This window comes from Wolffia australiana, chromosome 19, assembly GCF_029677425.1.
Source record: "Wolffia australiana isolate 7733 chromosome 19, ASM2967742v1".
NCBI classification, from domain to species: Eukaryota; Viridiplantae; Streptophyta; class Magnoliopsida; order Alismatales; family Araceae; genus Wolffia; species Wolffia australiana.
In genome coordinates this window covers 9,276,515-9,294,627 of record NC_135853.1, presented here as the reverse complement: position 1 = coordinate 9,294,627, position 18,113 = coordinate 9,276,515, and the positions used below count along the sequence as shown (strand labels likewise).

The 18,113-nt window shown below is 44.4% G+C and overlaps 2 protein-coding genes and 1 long non-coding RNA gene across 4 annotated transcripts; 1 reads left to right on the top strand and 2 right to left on the bottom strand.

Moving 5' to 3' along the window:
- The first annotated feature begins 297 nt into the window (after positions 1 to 297).
- On the top strand, positions 298 to 1,469 carry LOC144715760 (peroxidase 5-like). The gene is made up of 2 exons (XM_078590736.1): positions 298 to 577; positions 691 to 1,469. Exons 1-2 carry the CDS (start codon positions 356 to 358, stop codon positions 1,447 to 1,449), a joined length of 981 nt encoding a protein of 326 aa, XP_078446862.1. The 5' UTR covers positions 298 to 355; the 3' UTR covers positions 1,450 to 1,469.
- A 591-nt stretch (positions 1,470 to 2,060) lies between these two features.
- Positions 2,061 to 2,577, bottom strand: LOC144715761 (uncharacterized). Its single transcript, XR_013584734.1, has 2 exons — positions 2,444 to 2,577; positions 2,061 to 2,292 (listed from the first exon to the last, which is right to left on the bottom strand). It is a non-coding gene; the product is annotated as an uncharacterized LOC144715761 (long non-coding RNA).
- A 2,486-nt stretch (positions 2,578 to 5,063) lies between these two features.
- On the bottom strand, positions 5,064 to 14,176 carry ZEU1 (P-loop containing nucleoside triphosphate hydrolases superfamily protein). 2 transcript variants are annotated; one of them, XM_078590690.1, is made up of 6 exons: positions 13,558 to 14,176; positions 12,863 to 13,453; positions 9,608 to 9,719; positions 9,104 to 9,163; positions 8,168 to 8,272; positions 5,064 to 7,073 (listed from the first exon to the last, which is right to left on the bottom strand). In XM_078590690.1, the coding sequence occupies exons 1-6, from the start codon at positions 13,605 to 13,607 to the stop codon at positions 6,954 to 6,956; spliced, it is 1,038 nt and encodes a 345-aa protein (XP_078446816.1). In that variant the 5' UTR covers positions 13,608 to 14,176; the 3' UTR covers positions 5,064 to 6,953. The 2 variants fall into 2 exon arrangements, with proteins under 2 accessions (XP_078446816.1, XP_078446817.1); XM_078590691.1 differs by lacking the exons at positions 12,863 to 13,453; positions 13,558 to 14,176 and adding an exon at positions 9,972 to 11,153.
- Positions 14,177 to 18,113: the final 3,937 nt, after the last annotated feature.

Below are 18,113 nucleotides of genomic sequence, written 5' to 3'. Positions count from 1 at the left end.
AGAGAGAGAGCGCGAGCGAGAGAGAGAGCGAGAGAGAGAGCGAGAGAGAGAGAGAGAGAGAGAAAGAGAGCTGCGATCCAGCGCCCGTTACCGTGCACCTTCTCTTCTATTGACATTGGACTAGTCCACGGTTGGTATCATGTTGGTCAATGCACGACAGCAACGATTGCAGGCCCGTCTAACTTTAGAAACTGTCAGCCTTGGAAGCCCAGAACCAAGAGCAATTTGGATACGTCAGACTCCAAGAAGCTGATCTATAAATGGGTCCAGAACGCCATTTCATCTCCCATCAGCAGCTCTTCCCTCCAGGTAGCAGCCTAATCAAAAGAGTGCGGGGAAGCACCTGGCATCAGAAATGTCGCGAACCATGCGAGGAGTTTTGTTCATGGCCTTCGTTCTCGCCGTCCACTCGTGGACTCTCGTCGCTGCCTCGCCGTCTCTCAAGAGAGGCTTCTACAAGAAGACCTGCCCACAGGCGGAGCGCATCGTAAGGAATGTTGTGGGCCCAGCTGTGGCCGCCAACCCGGGCATCGGGGCCGGTCTCATAAGGCTGCACTTCCACGACTGCTTCGTTAGGGTAAGTCTCCTTGCCTGGGAGAGTAAAATACTCGCCCATCAGGGACTGCGAAGTCCGCTGTATATCTATGCTTCATCCGACCCGAGGCGCATTTCTTATTTTTCCGTTCGCAGGGATGCGACGCCTCGGTTCTTCTCGAGGGCGGCGATTCTGAGCAGATGAACATCGCGAACCTAAACAGCCTTCGGGGATTCGAAGCGATCAACGACGCCAAGGCCCTGCTGGAATCTGAGTGCCCCCAAACCGTTTCCTGCGCCGACGTCCTCGCCTTCGCCGCCCGCGACGCTTCCGAGTTCACCGGGGGTCCCACCTACAAGGTCCCCGCCGGAAGGCGCGACGGCAGGATTTCTCGGAGGGAGGAGGCCAATGTCCTTCCCTCCCCGCTTGCCAGCGCCCAGGAGCTCCGCGATGACTTTACGAGCAAGGGACTGTCGCTGGAAGACATGGTGGTGCTCTCCGGCGCCCACTCCCTCGGCATCGCCCACTGCCCCACCTTCTCCCGCAGGCTCTACAACTTCAACGCTACCCACCCGCAGGATCCGTCAATGGCCCCCGACCTCGCCGAGTACCTCAAGAGACGCTGCCCACCTCCGGGCCAGGACCGCACCGCAGTGCCCCTGGATGTCGCCACCCCCAACCTGCTGGACGTGCAGTACTATAGGAACCTCAAGAAGGGGAAGGGGGTGCTCATCTCCGACCAGACGCTGTGGACCAGCTCCCTCACCGCAAAGATGGTGGACTCCTTCGCGGACAAGCCCAATCGCTGGGCAAAGAAGTACGCCGACGCCATGGTGCGCATGGGCGCCATGGATGTCCTGACCGGAAACCAAGGCGAGATCAGGATCAGGTGCGCCGTCGTCAACAGCTACTGAGCGACCGACCCGAGGAAGCCCGGCGCTCGTGGCCTTTTCTATATTCCTTCTAACACGGTTGAATAAACGGAGGACTTATTTCTTCCAACTCGGCTGAATTGTTCTAACGGATGTACCGCCCAGTATATCAGACTTCTATCATAATTCTAATAGAATTCTATTAGAATTTTCACATAACGACCTTTCCAGCGCCCCTGGTTAGCCTGTAAGACTCCAGTCCCCACCCACGCGCCAGGGCTCTGGACGGGTCTCCACGAAGATCTTTTGAGAGCGACTCACACCTCGCGGAACATCTCCTTGCGTCTCGTCTTATGTTACTCGGCGGGACTCCTTTCAGAAGCTATCTACCCTCTCGTCTTATCCTTATCGTATTTCCTCTCCCTGCTTAATCAACGAGGATACGGCCCTCTGAGAGAAACGCGCCCCTTTGACGTAACGTCCTCGTCCGACTCCTCTTCGTACTTTCCGCCCGCGTGCAACATGCGCCGAGCGGCTGAACACTGTACGCCAAATCGGGCCCGACCCGCTAACCAAGACATCCGAATGCTGGGATTTCTAGCCGTCCCTTGAGAACTAGAGTAGAACAACAATTCTAGTGGGCGCTCTCACAATGCCAGAAACTAACCTTGGCTACGGAATAATTGAGGTCCCAACTAACAATATCATTGGGGTCGACCTGGCTTCGAAGAATAGCTTCGTGGAGAGGGAGCTATTACGAGGGGTGATACGAATCTGCTCAAGAGCATCCGTTTCTTAGGGGGAAAGCCTCCCATACCTTCTTTCCAGCTCTTGTAGAAAACTTTGCAGAGGCCATTCCATTCTGCACGCCCCAAATGGCTTTACCTGAAAGGAACCTACAAAGTTATGAAGGGGCCCCCAGGATACTAGGTTTTGGAATCGGGTATTGGAAAATACCCTCTTCCTTTTTTCGAATAGAAGCTTTAGCTTCCTCTTTAAGGGTAAAGGTGAACTCCAGTATCCCAAAAGCTTATACCTCCTAACGTGGCCCGAAAGTTCGCATCGAACGCTCATAAAGAGGGTCCAAATCGAGCTCTATGAAACAGAGCCCAGATTCACCCGACACGCGGCCCGGCTCTCTCGCGACGAAAACGGCCGGTGCACTTTCTCCAATGCTTCATTTTCGGACGATTTCAGTTTTCGCAACCGATACCTTTTTTATGTCATGCAGCGTTCGATGGGTAAAACATGTGCCACAACGTATGGGGCGAATTCATGAATTCAGAGTTTCCGAAGATGAAAGCCTCGTTTCTTCAAGTAGAGAAGCATTATGCTGGCTGTGATCAAGATCGATGCGAAAAAAGTTCCTTGGGTGGGTAAAACGGGAGAAATAAATGGCTTTCTTCTGCAAGAGATAAATCCTGGTAGCCTCCGAATATATCTTGAGATGCTGATATTTAGCCTAAATATCGTAGAGCCAGGGATGGTACATAAACTGGCCGATCGCTTCACTTCTTTCGTGCTGAGCTAAGGTTGAGTCCCCTCCTTCACAAACGGTTTGTGGGCACAAGCAAACGACAAGGACACTGGATGGAGCAATACGCGGCACGCCCTCATCGACTGCCTACCGCTCGGATCAGCGTCCGATGCAGCTCATACGGATGCCAAACGCCACATCGTGGCCGCTCATGTCCCATAAGATCAAGCCAATTCAAGGGGCCGGGCATGCCTTACCTAATCCAGATAGCGGAATGGAGACGGCAGCAATTTTGCTTCAACAGTATAGTGCGGTCCACTGGCGTCCAAGTAAGCAGGCACTATCTCGCCAGAAAATCGACCAGACTACCGGGAAGTCGGATACCATCTCTCTTGGTAGGCCATCCATCCCCACGGTCCTCGTCACTGCACCATAGGTGTTATCTTATCACGTTACTCATATATCTTTATAAAAAGCCCTAGCCATTTCATTTCCCAAGAAAGTCTCTCCATATAATATTTATATGGTCCTTCTCTATCCATTTCTGGGTCCTTCTCTTTCCATAGTCTCTGTTGTCAAATTCCACTGGTTAACGTGTATAGACTATAAACCTTATTTCTTGCCTGACTCGGCCAATACAAGCGGTGTTTGTAAGTAAGGGCTAGACCCCAAATGATGTTGTGCGCTAAACTCAGATCACTAATGAGTATCTTTATTTCATCTTCGTCCTTCTTGATCTTATAGAAACGTATGTTTTCCTCTTCCCCGACATGAACGGCCCATATCAGATGTCCAAAACGATTCTCAAAAACACATAATCTCCGCTCCAGCATGATTCCGCACGACTTAGTTGTAGCTTCATCGTGCTGCTTTCCTCGAAACGTCCCTTAATTATATATCAATAACTTCAATCTCGGCCTACGATCAACTTAGTTGTATCCGCCCTGTTCCTCTCTGTCGCACCATTTCTCTCTCTCTCTCTCTCTCTCTCTCTCTCTCTCTCTCTCTCTCTCTCTCTCTCTCTCTCTCTCTCTCTCTCTCTCTCTCTCTCTCTCTCTCTCTCTCTCTCTCTCTCTCTCTCTCTCTCTCTCTCTCTCTCTCTCTCTCTCTCTCTCTCTCTCTCTCTCTCTCTCTCTCTCTCTCTCTCTCTCTCTCTCTCTCTCTCTCTCTCTCTCTCTCTCTCTCTCTCTCTCTCTCTCTCTCTCTCTCTCTCTCTCTCTCTCTCTCTCTCTCTCCCTCTCTCTCTCTCTCTCTCTCTCTCTCTCTCTCTCTCTCTCTCTCTCTCTCTCTCTCTCTCTCTCTCTCTCTCTCTCTCTCTCTCTCTCTCTCTCTCTCTCTCTCTCTCTCTCTCTCTCTCTCTCTCTCTCTCTCTCTCGATGTTTCTCTCTTTTGCTCAACTTCTTTCACTTTTGCTTTTCTTCTTCTCTCCCTCTCTCTCTCTCTCTCTGTCTCTCGCTCTCTCTCTTTTTTGTCCCTCCCACTCTCACTCTCTTATTTTGTTCCCACACTCTCTCTCTCTCTTATTTTTGCCTCCTTCGGTCTCTCTCTCTCTCCTCCCTCCTCGGTTCTCTCTCGTCTCTCTCACTCCCTCTCTGTCTCTCTCACTCTCTCTCTCTCCCTCTCTCTCTCTCTCTCTCTCTCTCTCTCTCTCTCTCTCTCTCTCTCTCTCTCTCTCTCTCTCTCTCCCTCCCTCTCTCTCTCTCTCTCTCTCTCTCTCTCTCTCTCTCTCTCTCTCTCTCTCTCTCTCTCTCTCTCTCTCTCTCTCTCTCTCTCTCCCTCTCTCTCTCTCTCTCTCTCTCTCTCTCTCTCTCTCTCTCTCTCTCTCTCTCTCTCTCTCTCTCTCTCTCTCTCTCCTCGTCCCCTTCTCCCTCTTCTCTCAGTTTGTGTTTTGCGCGTGTCTGTTGTACGCTCTTTTGCTCCCTGTTTCATTCTCTCTCTCTGTTTTCTTCTGTATCTTCGCCTCTCTCCTCTCTTCGTATTCCTATCTTTTCCTGCATCTCTTCTGCTCTCTATCTCTCTCCGTCGCTATGTTCGGGGTCTCTGTATGAGCATTAAGCCAATTAATAGGACTTTGAATAAAATTATAGTAAGAAGTTGACAGATACCCCATACCCATTAAAGACATATAGTGTTTTGTGATAAGTATTGGTAAATATAGATGGACAGGATTACAGTTAAATAGTGAAAGATAGATAAATAGGATAAACTTATGTAGAGACTTGATGTCGGACGTCATCGGGGACACCGTTGGAATGGTAAATAAACCGAAGGAGATGTAACTATTTGATGCGGCGTCCCAGGTGGTAGTACGTACATGCCACGACTCATGGGGTTTTGCTGAGTTCCAAGCTCCCGATTGAGAGACTAGAGATGATGCAGATCACATTCTGTCCCTCATTGGAGCGACGATGGTGACTATGGCACCAAGCAGACTAAGTCTGTTGGCGCTCATGTGTAACGGACCGTCTTGGCCTGTACCTAAGAAGTATACGACAGAAGATAAATTAACTTGCGAGCTAGGGGAGCGAGGTACCTCTTTAGTGGCGTCGTCCCGAAGTCGAAATACTCGTCAGCGCAGGAGTCGGGCGGGCGAATTCGATGGAGCTGTGCTTGAGATGGGCACTGCGTCACTTGACTGGCGGCAGAGTCGTGGCTCAGGAGACATGACGCTGGAGTAGAGGAGGCGAGGCAAGCGACGAAGGGCGCAACGGCAATGGCACAAAGCACTGCAACGTGCAATGTGGCAGCAATAGTGCGGCGAGGTGACTAGCAATAGCGATGGCCGTGAGTGCAGGCACAGGAGCGGCAACGGCACGGCGGTCGCAGGCAGGCGAAGGCACAGCATGGCACACCGATCCGGCACGGGCGTGCGCAGCAGGAGACGGCGACGGCTCAGTGGTGCAGGGCACCGGCTAAGCGGCGAGCGGTGCAGCAGTCAGGCGGCAGCATGCTGGTGCGGCAGTCAGGCGGCAGCATGCTGGTGCGGCAGTCAGGCGGCAGCATGCTGGTGCGACAGTCAGGCGGCAGCATGCTGGTGCGGCAGTCAGGCGGCAGCACGCTGGTGCGCATGGGGGCAGGCGGTGTGGGGCGCGGCTCGGGCGCGGCGGCCATCGGCGTCGACAGATTAGGAGCAGGTCGCAGGAAGGCGTGAGTGGCACCACTGGCGGGGGTTGGCGGCCACTCGGCAACCGGCAGCAGTGTGAGTGAGTCGTGACGGCGCCACTACTGCGGGCGGCAGCGACTCGGCGGCCGACGGCAGTGCGACAGGGTCACGACGGCACGTCCAGCGGCAGGCAGCGGCGATCCAGCAGTGGCGGGGGCAGTGCTCTCTTTCCCTTCCCTTTTTCTCGTTCTCCTTCTCCTTCTTTCTCTCACACGATCGGGAAGTTCCTTTTTTCAAAAATAATAAACTTTGACTTGACTAAGGAGTTTAGGGTGCCCACTCCATCCCTTATATAGGGATGGTGATGGTCCCCTTAATAGGGGTCCACAAGAGGGGGCCCATTAGACATAGGAGCTCCCTTAAAAACCAAAACAAATGAACAAAAATAAAACAGAGGTTCGAAAAAAGAGGGACAGTGCGATTGGATATGGCCCAAAACACATCCAGACCTACAAGCATGGGCATATCTTCACCTTCGCCTTGGCATGCCAGTCAGGCTGGGTTCTAACCGGCAGCTGTCGATGACGATGGTGTGGGCTTCGACGACGTCTCTGATGGAGTGGGACTGCTCATTCCATCAAGACTAATTGGTTGAGGAAATACAAACGATCTTAATGGCTTGTCAACCCCCTCCCTCCTCTCTCTTCCATCTCTTGATCTTCTTGGAACCCCGATGGATCTTGAACAGTTATAATGTCTATCATTGTAGGAACTGGACAGAGGGAAATCAAAGTCCATAACAAACCAAACTAGTCCACAGTATGTGGTTAACCACAGAGACTCAAACAAAAAATCAAGGCCTTGACAAAAAACTTTATCCCTACTCTAAGACAATATTACAATATTCATGGACTATGCTGAAGGTAGCCCATGTGTAAGGTTTTCTTTCTTAGGAGGTAAAATTGGTTACTTGGGAACCCAAAGAGTAGAAAGGGGTTTTCCACGCTTGCACTGAGAAATGCACTCCAACACCAAACCCCTTAGTTTGCTTTGTATATCCTCCTCTGCAAGGCAGCCATCGATAATCTGCTTCAAGAAATGCCCATCAGTAGCCAAAACCAGCTCCTATACCTCTCTCTCTCTTTATCCACAACAAAATAAAAATCTCCATCGTGTCATTGCATTGGAAGATCATAAACTTAAAGCAAAAACCCCCCACTTTAAGCAAAGCACAAAGTGATGGAAAGGTCTGCACTTTTAGTCCCTTTCTCTCGCCCAGGATCCAATATTTATCAATTTCATCGTGTCAACCTGCCTCCCAACTGGACTTCTTTGGCAGGTTGGACTGGTTGATATGTGGCTCAGTTGGGTCTGAGGCTTGGTGATGGAGAATGGCTGATGGCATAGGACAAACAGAATGAGACGGGACGGTACTTTGGTCAGTCATCCATCACAGAGTCTACAGTTTTGTTCATTTTCCGTCCAAGGGCCTGGATTGAACAGATGACCGAATGGATGTGATAAATGTCTCCCTGGGACCTACTTGGAGAAGAGTCGCCTCACACGTGCCACATCAGGCAACATGCGAGGAAAAGAAGAGACAAGGATTCCCATCTAAAATAGGCGGCATCAGACCATCAGAAGGAGCTTTTCTTGGAAGGTAGTAAAGACCGCAACTTTGGCAGAGCGGGAGATCCTCCTACTCAGAGGAAGACCGGGGGTGATACAACTCATCTCTCCACCACACCTTCCTAACCCACCCCCTTTCCTGATCACATTTTCTCTCTCATGGCCTATTCTCTGGGATATTCTTACCACTTTTGGAAACTCTTGATTCTTCTTTGGAATTCAAACTAAAAATTGTGTTTTGTCATTGATACATAGATATCCTCCTTGGAAGCATCAGGACAGAGGATCGTTGTAAACCTAAATTAACTCACCAGCACCCAGTGGTGGCACAGAATTGGATGGGAAAGAATTGAGGCACGAAGGCTTTCATTCTGTTTACTTTCCGAGGTAAGGACAGATGACTGATCGCATTAAGTGGCAGGACAGTTGACAGATTTTCATCTGTCTACATGCCTCAGTTGGGCCGACCTGACTCGGCTTTTTAACACTAATATCTATCTAGAAGTGCCCGCAGCTATCAATCAAACTGGCCATTAGTATTCTAATGTTACCTTCCATGAGGCATCACGAAGATTGCGATAGCAGTCCGAGACCTTGCTCTGAAACTCAAGTCGCTCGTATCTCTCCTCACCATATCCCCCCCTTTCTGCCGCTCTCTGCAGCAGCCAGTGAGAGAAGATTGATCGTGAGATCTTAAAACTGCAGGGATATTGTTGATACTTTGTTTCATGAATCGAGAACTCAAGCCCACCATAACTGTACGATAACTATTACGATATCAACAAGTTTTTAAGCGCTCCATAACCGAAAATTTTAGAATAATGATCAAGATTTTATCATTTTTCCTCAAGCATATTAAATCCCGAATGCTCCATAATAAGATTTCGTCATTCGGCTCGTGGACGATGAACCTAGACGCATTATAATTGCAGGATAAATGTTATGGGTTCGTCATCTTTTGCAAGCATGGAGAACCCAGATGCAGTACAACTGGAGGATAAGCATTAACATTACATATTTATTCAAGAATGATAAACATAGATGCACGACAAATGTGAAATCATTGTTTCGATTTTATATCTATTTTCAAGCATGGAGAACCCAAATAACTAAAACTGAAGGACACTAATCAAAATTCTATCAATGGTTTCAAGCACGGACCATCCAGATGCTCTCTAACTCGTAAGATTATGTTTCTTTTTCAAAAAAAAAAAATGTAAATGTCCCAAGCATGGCAAACCCAGATGCACTCATATTCTAAGATATATAATAGCTGGAGGGACAAGCAAGAAGCTCTATAACTGCAGGATATCATCCAAATTCCATTACTTTTCAAACATGCAGATCCCAAATGCACAATAAACATGCAGTAGTTAGAAATATTATATAATCGTTTCTATGCAGGGAGACCTCATCCGCTCATTGGGACCAAAAAAATGATGATTAACTTCAATAAAAGGTAGACACAAGAGAAGGATGATTGGTACCTCGGGAGGGATGTCAAGGTAGACTACCACGTCTGGAGCAATCAGACCCTCCTCAGGAGCCTGGGTAGCCAAGAACAATATGTTTTCAACCATATGAAAATATTTGTGGATTGATATATCCATAAATAAATCGATTCAATAACTTCTCAATCGCTGGATAAACCTCTCAATCGCTGGATAGATGTATCTATTTATTTATTGATTTATCCAATCATTTGTATGCTCATTTATCTATAAAATTATATATATTTATCCACTTATTTTGATATCTATCTATCTAGCTAGCTATCATCTTTATATATTTAACGAATTATCCATCAATCAATTTAACCGTCTCACAATTTTACTCCCCCTCTGCCGATGTATCCATATATTTATTTCTCTATCCACAATGTCTTTAACAATAGGTTTACAAATCCGTCTATTTATTTACTTGTCTATCAATTTATCCATTGTCAACCTACTTATTTATGTATAACCTTGGCCTTTAGAAAAGACGCTGACCTTGCACCAGTCCATGGGAAGACCTTTGGCAGCAGAGAAGGCAACACCAGAGTAAGCATATCGATCAACAATGAGCGATATCCCACTGTTCAACTTGGCCTCCATCAGTGATCTGGATATCAGGAGTAACATATTAGACATTTCCAAGATCTGCAGCCAATGAAATAGTAGACCGATGAAAAAGAAACTCCGGTCTCTAGTTGTTCAAACCACCCTTACAAAGGAACAGATAGTAAAATGACATTCACTGACCACGAATAATCTCAATTCATTCAAAAAATTTGAGAATATCATTTTTTTAACTTGGCATTTGTAAATGGTCTTGTAATCAGGACTACTGTAATGGTATTGTAGTCCGACCCACCTTGTCACCGGGCTGGTAGAGAGGGTAGAGGAGGAGGCGACCATAGCTTTCCCGTCGGTAGTCTCCTTCTTTTTCCGGTTGTCGTACTGACGCTTCTTGCACCACTTGCGAAGATGTCCAGGCTTGCTGCAGTAGGAGCAAATCAGCACGGAGGGGGCCACCTCCGCGGTGGGAGCAGGAGCGGACGAGGGATGCCGGGCGAGGAGGGCAGTCGAGTCACGAGCTGCCTCCGGGGAGAGAGTGCCAAGAACATGGAAATGGCTCTCCTCTTCCTGGAGTTCCTTCACCAAGTCATCAATGGACGGAAGGCCGTCCTTGCGATGTAGGGCACGGCGCCGAGTGTCGTCATACTCCTTGTTGAGACCATAAAGAAACCCCAAGAAGCGGAGGCGAAGAGTGTTCTGGAATGACTTGCACGTCGGATCATCCGTCGGCAAGTAGTAGTCCACCTCGTCCCACAGCTTCTTGTGTTCCAGCGCATAGTCCGAGATGGACAGTGCAGCCTGGCGAAGGTTGCTGGCTTTGGCCACTAGCATAAAGAGGCGCCAGTTGTCCCCTTCGCGGCCGCAAAAGGTGTTGGCCTGGTCCAAAAGCCCTTCACGGTGGAGCAGCGAGGAAACCGGTCACGGAACGAGGGTGCCAGGGAGGTCGTGTAGAGCCAACCAAGGACGAAGTGTTCCTCGGCTTCCCACGCCGCATAGTGCGGATGGGTCGGTGGAAGAGGGGCTTGCGTACAATGCTTGAACAATTGGCGAGCCTTGAGAGTGGTCTCGACAAAGTGACGCCACTGTAGCAAATTTGGGCCCTGGAGACACGTCGAGTCGGGAACCGCCGGCAGGGAATGAGTAACCTTGTGTGACAAGGGTTCTCGTTGAAAATCTGCATCGGTGAAGCCGTCGGCTGTGATGGCCGGTTGACGAGTCTGACCCGTGGAGTAAAGTTCCTCCGACATCGGAACCGTGGCAGTAACTGAGACTGCTGTTGTAACTGGGGCTGCAGCTCGTGCTGCGGCTGCAAGTTGCGGCTGCGGCTGCGGCTGCGGCTGCAAGCTGCGGCTGCGGCTGCAAGCTGCGGCTGCGGCTGCAAGCTGCGGCTGCGGCTGCAAGCTGCGGCTGCGGCTGCAAGCTGCGGCTGCGGCTGCAGCTGCTGCTTCGGCTGCAGCTGCTGCTTCGGCGGCGGCTGCGGGCTGCGGCTGCGGCTGCGGGCTGCGGCTGCGGTCTGCGGCGGCGGCTGCGGCTGCTAGCTGCAGCGGCGGCGGCTGCGGTTGTGGCGGCTGCGCGCTGGCGCTGGCGCGCGTGGCGGCTGCGGCTGTGCGTGGCTGCGGCTGGCGCGCGGCGGCGGCTGCGGCTGGCGCGCGGCTGCAGCTGCGGCTGTGCGCGGCTGCGGCTGTGCACGGCTGCGTCTGCGGCTAGGGCTGCGGTTGCAGCTGCTGGCTGTGCACGGCTGCGGCTGGCGCTTGGCTGCGGCTGCGGCTAGGGCTGGTTCTCCGGAAGCTCCGCGGGCTGGCTACAGCTCGCGCTGTGGCTGATCCGTCGGTCACGCACCGGGTTAGCTAAACAGCGAGAGGGTGATGTCAAACCCTAGATGGAAGAGCTCTGGAGCTCTGATACCATGTTAAGAGAGAAGATAATGACATAACTCCAATGGAGTACATGTGTGGGTATATATATACCCTAGGAGAGAGAGAATGATAAGAGGGCTAATGGGCTTTAGAATAGGGCCCATTAGCCCATAAGGCGTAATATCTCACTAACAAGATCAAACCATTCTTCAACAGAAAACTCTCTTCCAAGTTGAAATCTGATACGGTCTGGAATCTAGACCATATTTTTATAGAGAAAACCGAAAGTCACTTCAAGAGTGACAGTTCAACAATTCAATTTTCAAACAGACATATGTAAAACCTCAGTTCAGTGAAGTAGATTTCAGGGAAATGGATGGAAAAAGACTGAGGAATACGTTGAGGAGGATTTGTTGATCCTTCCCCCCTTTCTTTTGGTCGCAGATCCTCCTGCTCCAGCCTTCTGCCTCTGCAGCCCTTATCGTAACCGTTTCTTGGACCAAAAAAGAATATCCTCACCTCGCTCTTTCCCTCTTATTTATAGGTCTCTGGACTTTGAACTCGCACATGCGACTCCTTCACATGAGCGAGTTAGTTACCTTACTCGTTTGTTGAAGCGTCTTCGACACGTATTTGAAAAGAACGTATCAAAATCCACGGTTGAGTTAAACTTTTTCGCCATCATTGGCATTATCAAACATTGTCGTCATCATCATGCTTACTCTTGGATGAGGGATGATGATGACCGTTCTTCAAAACTGGGTTGCAATGGCATTGATGATTTACCATTGTCAGCTTCGGCGTCAAACCCTAATGTAGAAAGAGAGAGAAAGTAGGTTTGGTAGACTATGTCAATTTCATCATCTTCATCCTCAAAATTCACCATCATCATCGCCATCATCCGCTCATCTTAGTCAATAGGACTTTGAACATCCAGCAGAAGATGAAATAACAGATTAAGAGAAAACAAGAAATCTATGATAAAATCCACCAAGAAAAGGAAATATAAAACTGGAAATACATAAAGAGCAATCATCTACATAAGTCATCCATTTGAATGATATCCTTTTAGAACAACGAAAAAATCTAGTTAAGTAATCCACTCATCTTCGTCAGTATGACTTTGAACATCCAGCAGAAGATGAAATAACAGATTAAGGGAAAACAAGAAATCTATGATAAAATCCACCAAGAAAAGGACATCTAAAACTGGAAATACATAAAGAGCAATCATCTAGATAAGTCATACATTCGAATGATTTCCTTTTAGAACATTGAAGAGCTAGGAAAATGAAAAATCAAAAACAAATCGCAGGCAGACAAAACAAACCTCTTCTCCCATCTGTTCGCGCTGAAAAGAAGATGAACCGCTCGATCATCAAGATGAGCATTGTTAGCGAGATACGAAGAAATCATGCTCCCAATGCTCGTTCTCCGATCAGGAAAATGCCAAGCTTCAACGGGCACGCCTTCCTCTTCCAAGAACGACACCAGTCTTCTAGACTGTGACGTCTTACCACTGCGATCTAGCCCTTCTAGAACAATAAGCGACCCTCGAGAGCATTCCAAACGGCCATTCTCCATCTGCAATCTTCTTGTAGAGATCGTTCTAAGATCAAAGATTCCACCAATCCTGGATAAACTCAAACTCTTGCGGAGATGACGAGATTCCCTAGTGGATCTTCTAGTAGAGATCGATTGAAGATCAAAGCTTCCACCAATCCTGGATAAACTCAAACTCCTGCCAAAAGGAAGAGATTCCCAACTGGGTCTTCTAGTAGAGATCGTTTGAAGAGCAAAGCTTCCACCAATCCTGGATAAACTCAAACTCTTGGAAAGAGGAAGAGATTCCCAACTGGGTCTTCTTGTAGAGATCGTTCTACGCTCAAAGATAGCGCCTTTCTTGAAAACCCGCAAACTCCTGCAAAAAATAAAGAGATTTCCAACTGGGTTATGTTATACTCTTTTGGGTTGATGAGTTATTCACGTCGACGGGGCAGAGGAAGAAAAACCCAGTTGGCTTACAGAGTTTTGGCAAGACAAGAAGAGGAAGAAGAAGAAGAAGCATGCGACATGCCCAGAGGAAAAGAATGAGAAAATGAGAAGCAATGTTGCCTAGTATAGCTCGATCCTAGAGAGAGAATTAGAAAAGCGGACTACAAAGCAGACACAGGCCTAGAGAGAGATAGAGATCGAGGGAGAGATAAACAATGAGAGAGAGATAGAGATAGAGAGCAAGAGAAATAGAAGAAATGGAGAGAAAAATAGAGAGAGAGAGAGAGAGAGAGAAATGGAGAAAAAGAGGGATAGATGGAAAGTTTCATAGAAATGGAGAGAGAGAGAGAGAGAGAGAGAGATGTGGAGACTAAGAGAGATAGAAATGAGAAAAAGAGAACGAGATACGGAGATAGAACTAGATATATAGAGAGATAGAAAATACAATAAGAGAGAGAGATACTGAGATAGAAATAGATATTGAGAGATAGAGAGAGAGAGAGATAGAAATAGAGAGAGAGATGGAGACAGAGAGATAGAAATAAAGAGAGAGATGGAGACAGATAGAGAGAGAGATAGAAATAGAGAGAGAGATGGAGACAGAGAGAGAGAGAGATAGAAAGAGGGAGATAGAGAGAGATAGAGATAGAGACAGATATACAGAGATAGAGACTGAGAAAGACAGAGAGAGATAGAGAGAGGCAGCTCTGCGATGAGAGAGAAGTAAAGAAGAGAGACTTTCAAATTTCCCCGCGCTCTGCGATTTAGGCGGGACTGAACCACATAACATATTCTAACCTGTAAAACCCAGAAATTTGTGAAGCGGCAACGCATGAAGCAAGAAGAGGCAGAAAATGAAAAAACACAGCCATTCAAAGAGAAACTCAGGAGCAAGACAGAAAATTGAACTGCATGCTAACTTCTGTGTTTGGGTTGTATTTCCCATGCCCTGGAATTGAGAAGTTCATACTAGTTGGTCACAAAATGTTTTTAATTTAATATTAATTTACAGAGAAAATAATATTTTTCATTCTCACAATAGAGAGAAGTTGAAGATCTAGATTCAACTGGATAATGAACTGCAAGCTAACTTCTGTGTTTGGGTTGTATTTCCCATGTCTTGGAATTGAGAAGTTCATATTAGTTGGGCACAAAATGTTTTTAATTTAAGATTAATTTGCAGAGAAAATAATATTTTTCATTCTCAAAAATAGAAAGAAGTTGAAGATCTAGATTCAATTGGATAATGAACTGCATGCTAACTTCTGTGTTTGGGCTGTATTTCCCATGTCCTGGAATTGAGAAGTTCATATTAGTTGGGCACAAAATGTTTTTAATTTAAGATTAATTTGCAGAGAAAATAATATTTTTCATTCTCAAAAATAGAAAGAAGTTGAAGATCTAGATTCAATTGGATAATGAACTGCATGCTAACTTCTGTGTTTGGGCTGTACTTCCCATGTCCTGGAATTGAGAAGTTAATACTAGTTGCCAACAAAATGTTTTAAGATTAATTTACGGAGAAAATAATATTTTTCATTCTCAAAATTTGAGAGAAGTTGAAGATCTATACTCAATTGGAGAGTGAACTGCATGTTAACTTCTGTGTCTTGGCTGTATTTCCCATGTCTTCGAATTGAGAACCTAATACTAGTTGGGTGCAAAATGTTTTAAGATTAATTTTACAGCGAAAATTATCTTTTTGATCTAGACTGAAATGGAAAACATAACTGAAGGCCACAACTCTAGTATAAAATTCATAAATTATGGTTAGGAATGTATGGGGACTCATATTAAAAACTTAACAGCCAAATGAGGTCTACAGTATGGAAAACTTAAAAACTTTGGAAAACGATTCAGGTAAGGTGGAAATGAATTTTATTATTTTTTAATATTCTTGAAGTAGATTCATTCGATTTATGAAGTGAAAAATGAAGTGAGATTATTTTTTAGGACAAATATTAATTTAATTTTTAACTTGAAAATAATCTTCGTAGCAGTAAAGTGAATTTATCAGTCAACGTTGAACATATATATTATATTATATCATGCTTTATATCAATTTCCTTGAAATTAGAGATGTGTTTTGTGATGCGGTTTTCGGTTTCAGTATCATTTTGGAAAAATTAGCTACTTTTATGGGCATTTATCTTTATGATAGAACTTATTCTAATAACTGCCCATGATTTATTTTTTCAAAAGAAATTCACATTATTTCACGAATATTTGATAAGGATGATCATGCACGTATTTCACATGCATTAAAAATGGAGGCCTGGCTAGAAACACGATTAAATTATGCTTTAAATAAACAAGTCTAGGTGTCAAAATTATGGCCACACTTAATTCCTGAAAACACATTAGTATTATATCCAATTAAAATATTCCATATTTGATCATAAACAATAAAACTCATTTCTTGAATGATGAAAGTGTAAATCAATGCAATTAGAATTGACTTTATTCAATGAGACAATATACCTGGGAAGAGAATCTCACTCATTTGACTCTGATAAGAGTTTTGCAATGGGTGTCGACCTTAAATGGCAGGATTCTATGACCCACAAAATTTATATATTCATGAAACATAGGGTCAAGTATTATATTCAATTCAATATAAATAGAAATTATTGAAGACGTTTAAAAAAAATTTACCAGGTCTAAATTTCATATAATATCTCTATTTTAATGTGGGAATTCCACAATTTACATATCCCATAGTGGGAACCATGAAACTCTCATTTTTTAAGATGAATCTTATTTTTGTCGATTTATTTTCAGCGAGTACTATGAGATGCAAATTACATATCTTACAATAAATAATGATTTTTGTAGTGAATCATTTGAATTTTATGTTTTTATATATATATATATTGAAAATTTTCATTCAATTCGTATTTATATTTAGTATTAGTTTATTATCATCATCAAAAGATGCAGTAAACTTATATTTTTATAGGCCACTTAACCTATCAGATAATAATGAAGAGTCAAGTTCATATTTAATTATATTAGCATGAATGTATTAATTTATTCATGATGACATCTGATATGTATTTTAAGCTGAAATTTGAAGAAAATGTGCTTATTTAGGAAAATAATATATGCTGGTGACGCTCCATATGCCTGTTATATTTATTATTTAAGCATATTATTAAAGTTTTTAAATGTTATAAACTACGAATCATAATGAATATTGCTAAAAATCCACATTAGATGTTTGTGCCCAATTTTACCAACTAATTTTAGATATTTTGCATAAATATCCGCAAGACATTTGTCGGCCACCAAGCAACATTGATGAAAATATTTCCATTCAAATGCAAAACATGAAATCAATTTATATGATATTCTATCAATTCGATTGTAAGGATTTAATTAGTATCTAGAAAAATATCAACTGAATTATCGTGAAATATAACTGGCTATAGTTGTATCAATGTCATGATGGAACTAAACAATTATAAACACACGTTGACATCAAACCAGGTTAATTATAAAAAGGGTTCAATTTCATATTTGGTTTTGAATATCCCATTGTGGCATCAAATGAATGAATCTCTTAGATGGCAATGTATTGCTTCAAAAATCCAATGGATGCAATAAAAAAAAAGTAAAAATCTATTTATTGCCTGCAGATTGGTTAATTTAATTTTATTTTAGCGAAAAAATTATGGAAGATGAAATAAATTGCATTCAATATGAAGAAAAGAATTAAGGAACAAGTACAAAGGTGTCAATGAAAACTAATTCAGTGCGGAAAGCCAATAACTCTAACTTTGAGGTACTGTTAATTTTGTCTTCATTCTAACGATGAAATATGAATATAATTATTAATATTTAATAAAAGGGATTAGTTAGGCAATATAATTTCGGTGCAAGAAAATACTGTATTTTATTAAAATATATTGTAAACGTATAAAGTTTGGGAAGTTGAAGATGATTATACATACTATGAACACATTTGGCAATAAATGCTATGTGAAACTTTATTACTCACTACCTTGATAGATATAGTGAAAAAATTAATAACCAATGCAATAGCTGACCCAACAAAGGATCTAATCACCTGAATGCTTGCTTTAGAAGTCATATTCGTATCGATTATTGGCTTTTCTCATACTATTATGTTGATACAATTAAATTAAGGTAGCCTCTGTTACAGATGAGCCAATATACCATCTGCCAATTTTCATTAAACAGATACATTTATTCATAAGAATCATGAAATTCATTGAGCCATTTCAAGAAGACATTTTACTCTAACCATCGTAAAGTGACCTTAAAATTTGGATTTAACCTATATATGGGCAAAAAAAATAAATTTGCAGTTGGTTTGTTCTTACATTCATTGGATTTTTAACCAATTCCTTGCTATCTAAGACATTCATTTCTTTGATGCTACCAAGGCCCATGGAACAATCAAATATGAAATCGAACTCATAGAGACTGATGTACTATGAGGGCTGTTTCTTCATTTTTTTTAATCTAGCACGAAATAGTATGATCTTAAAATATGAGGATTGCTTTTCTATTTCAGTGAAAGACATATAAATGTCAATATTCTATACAAGCACCAATGACGA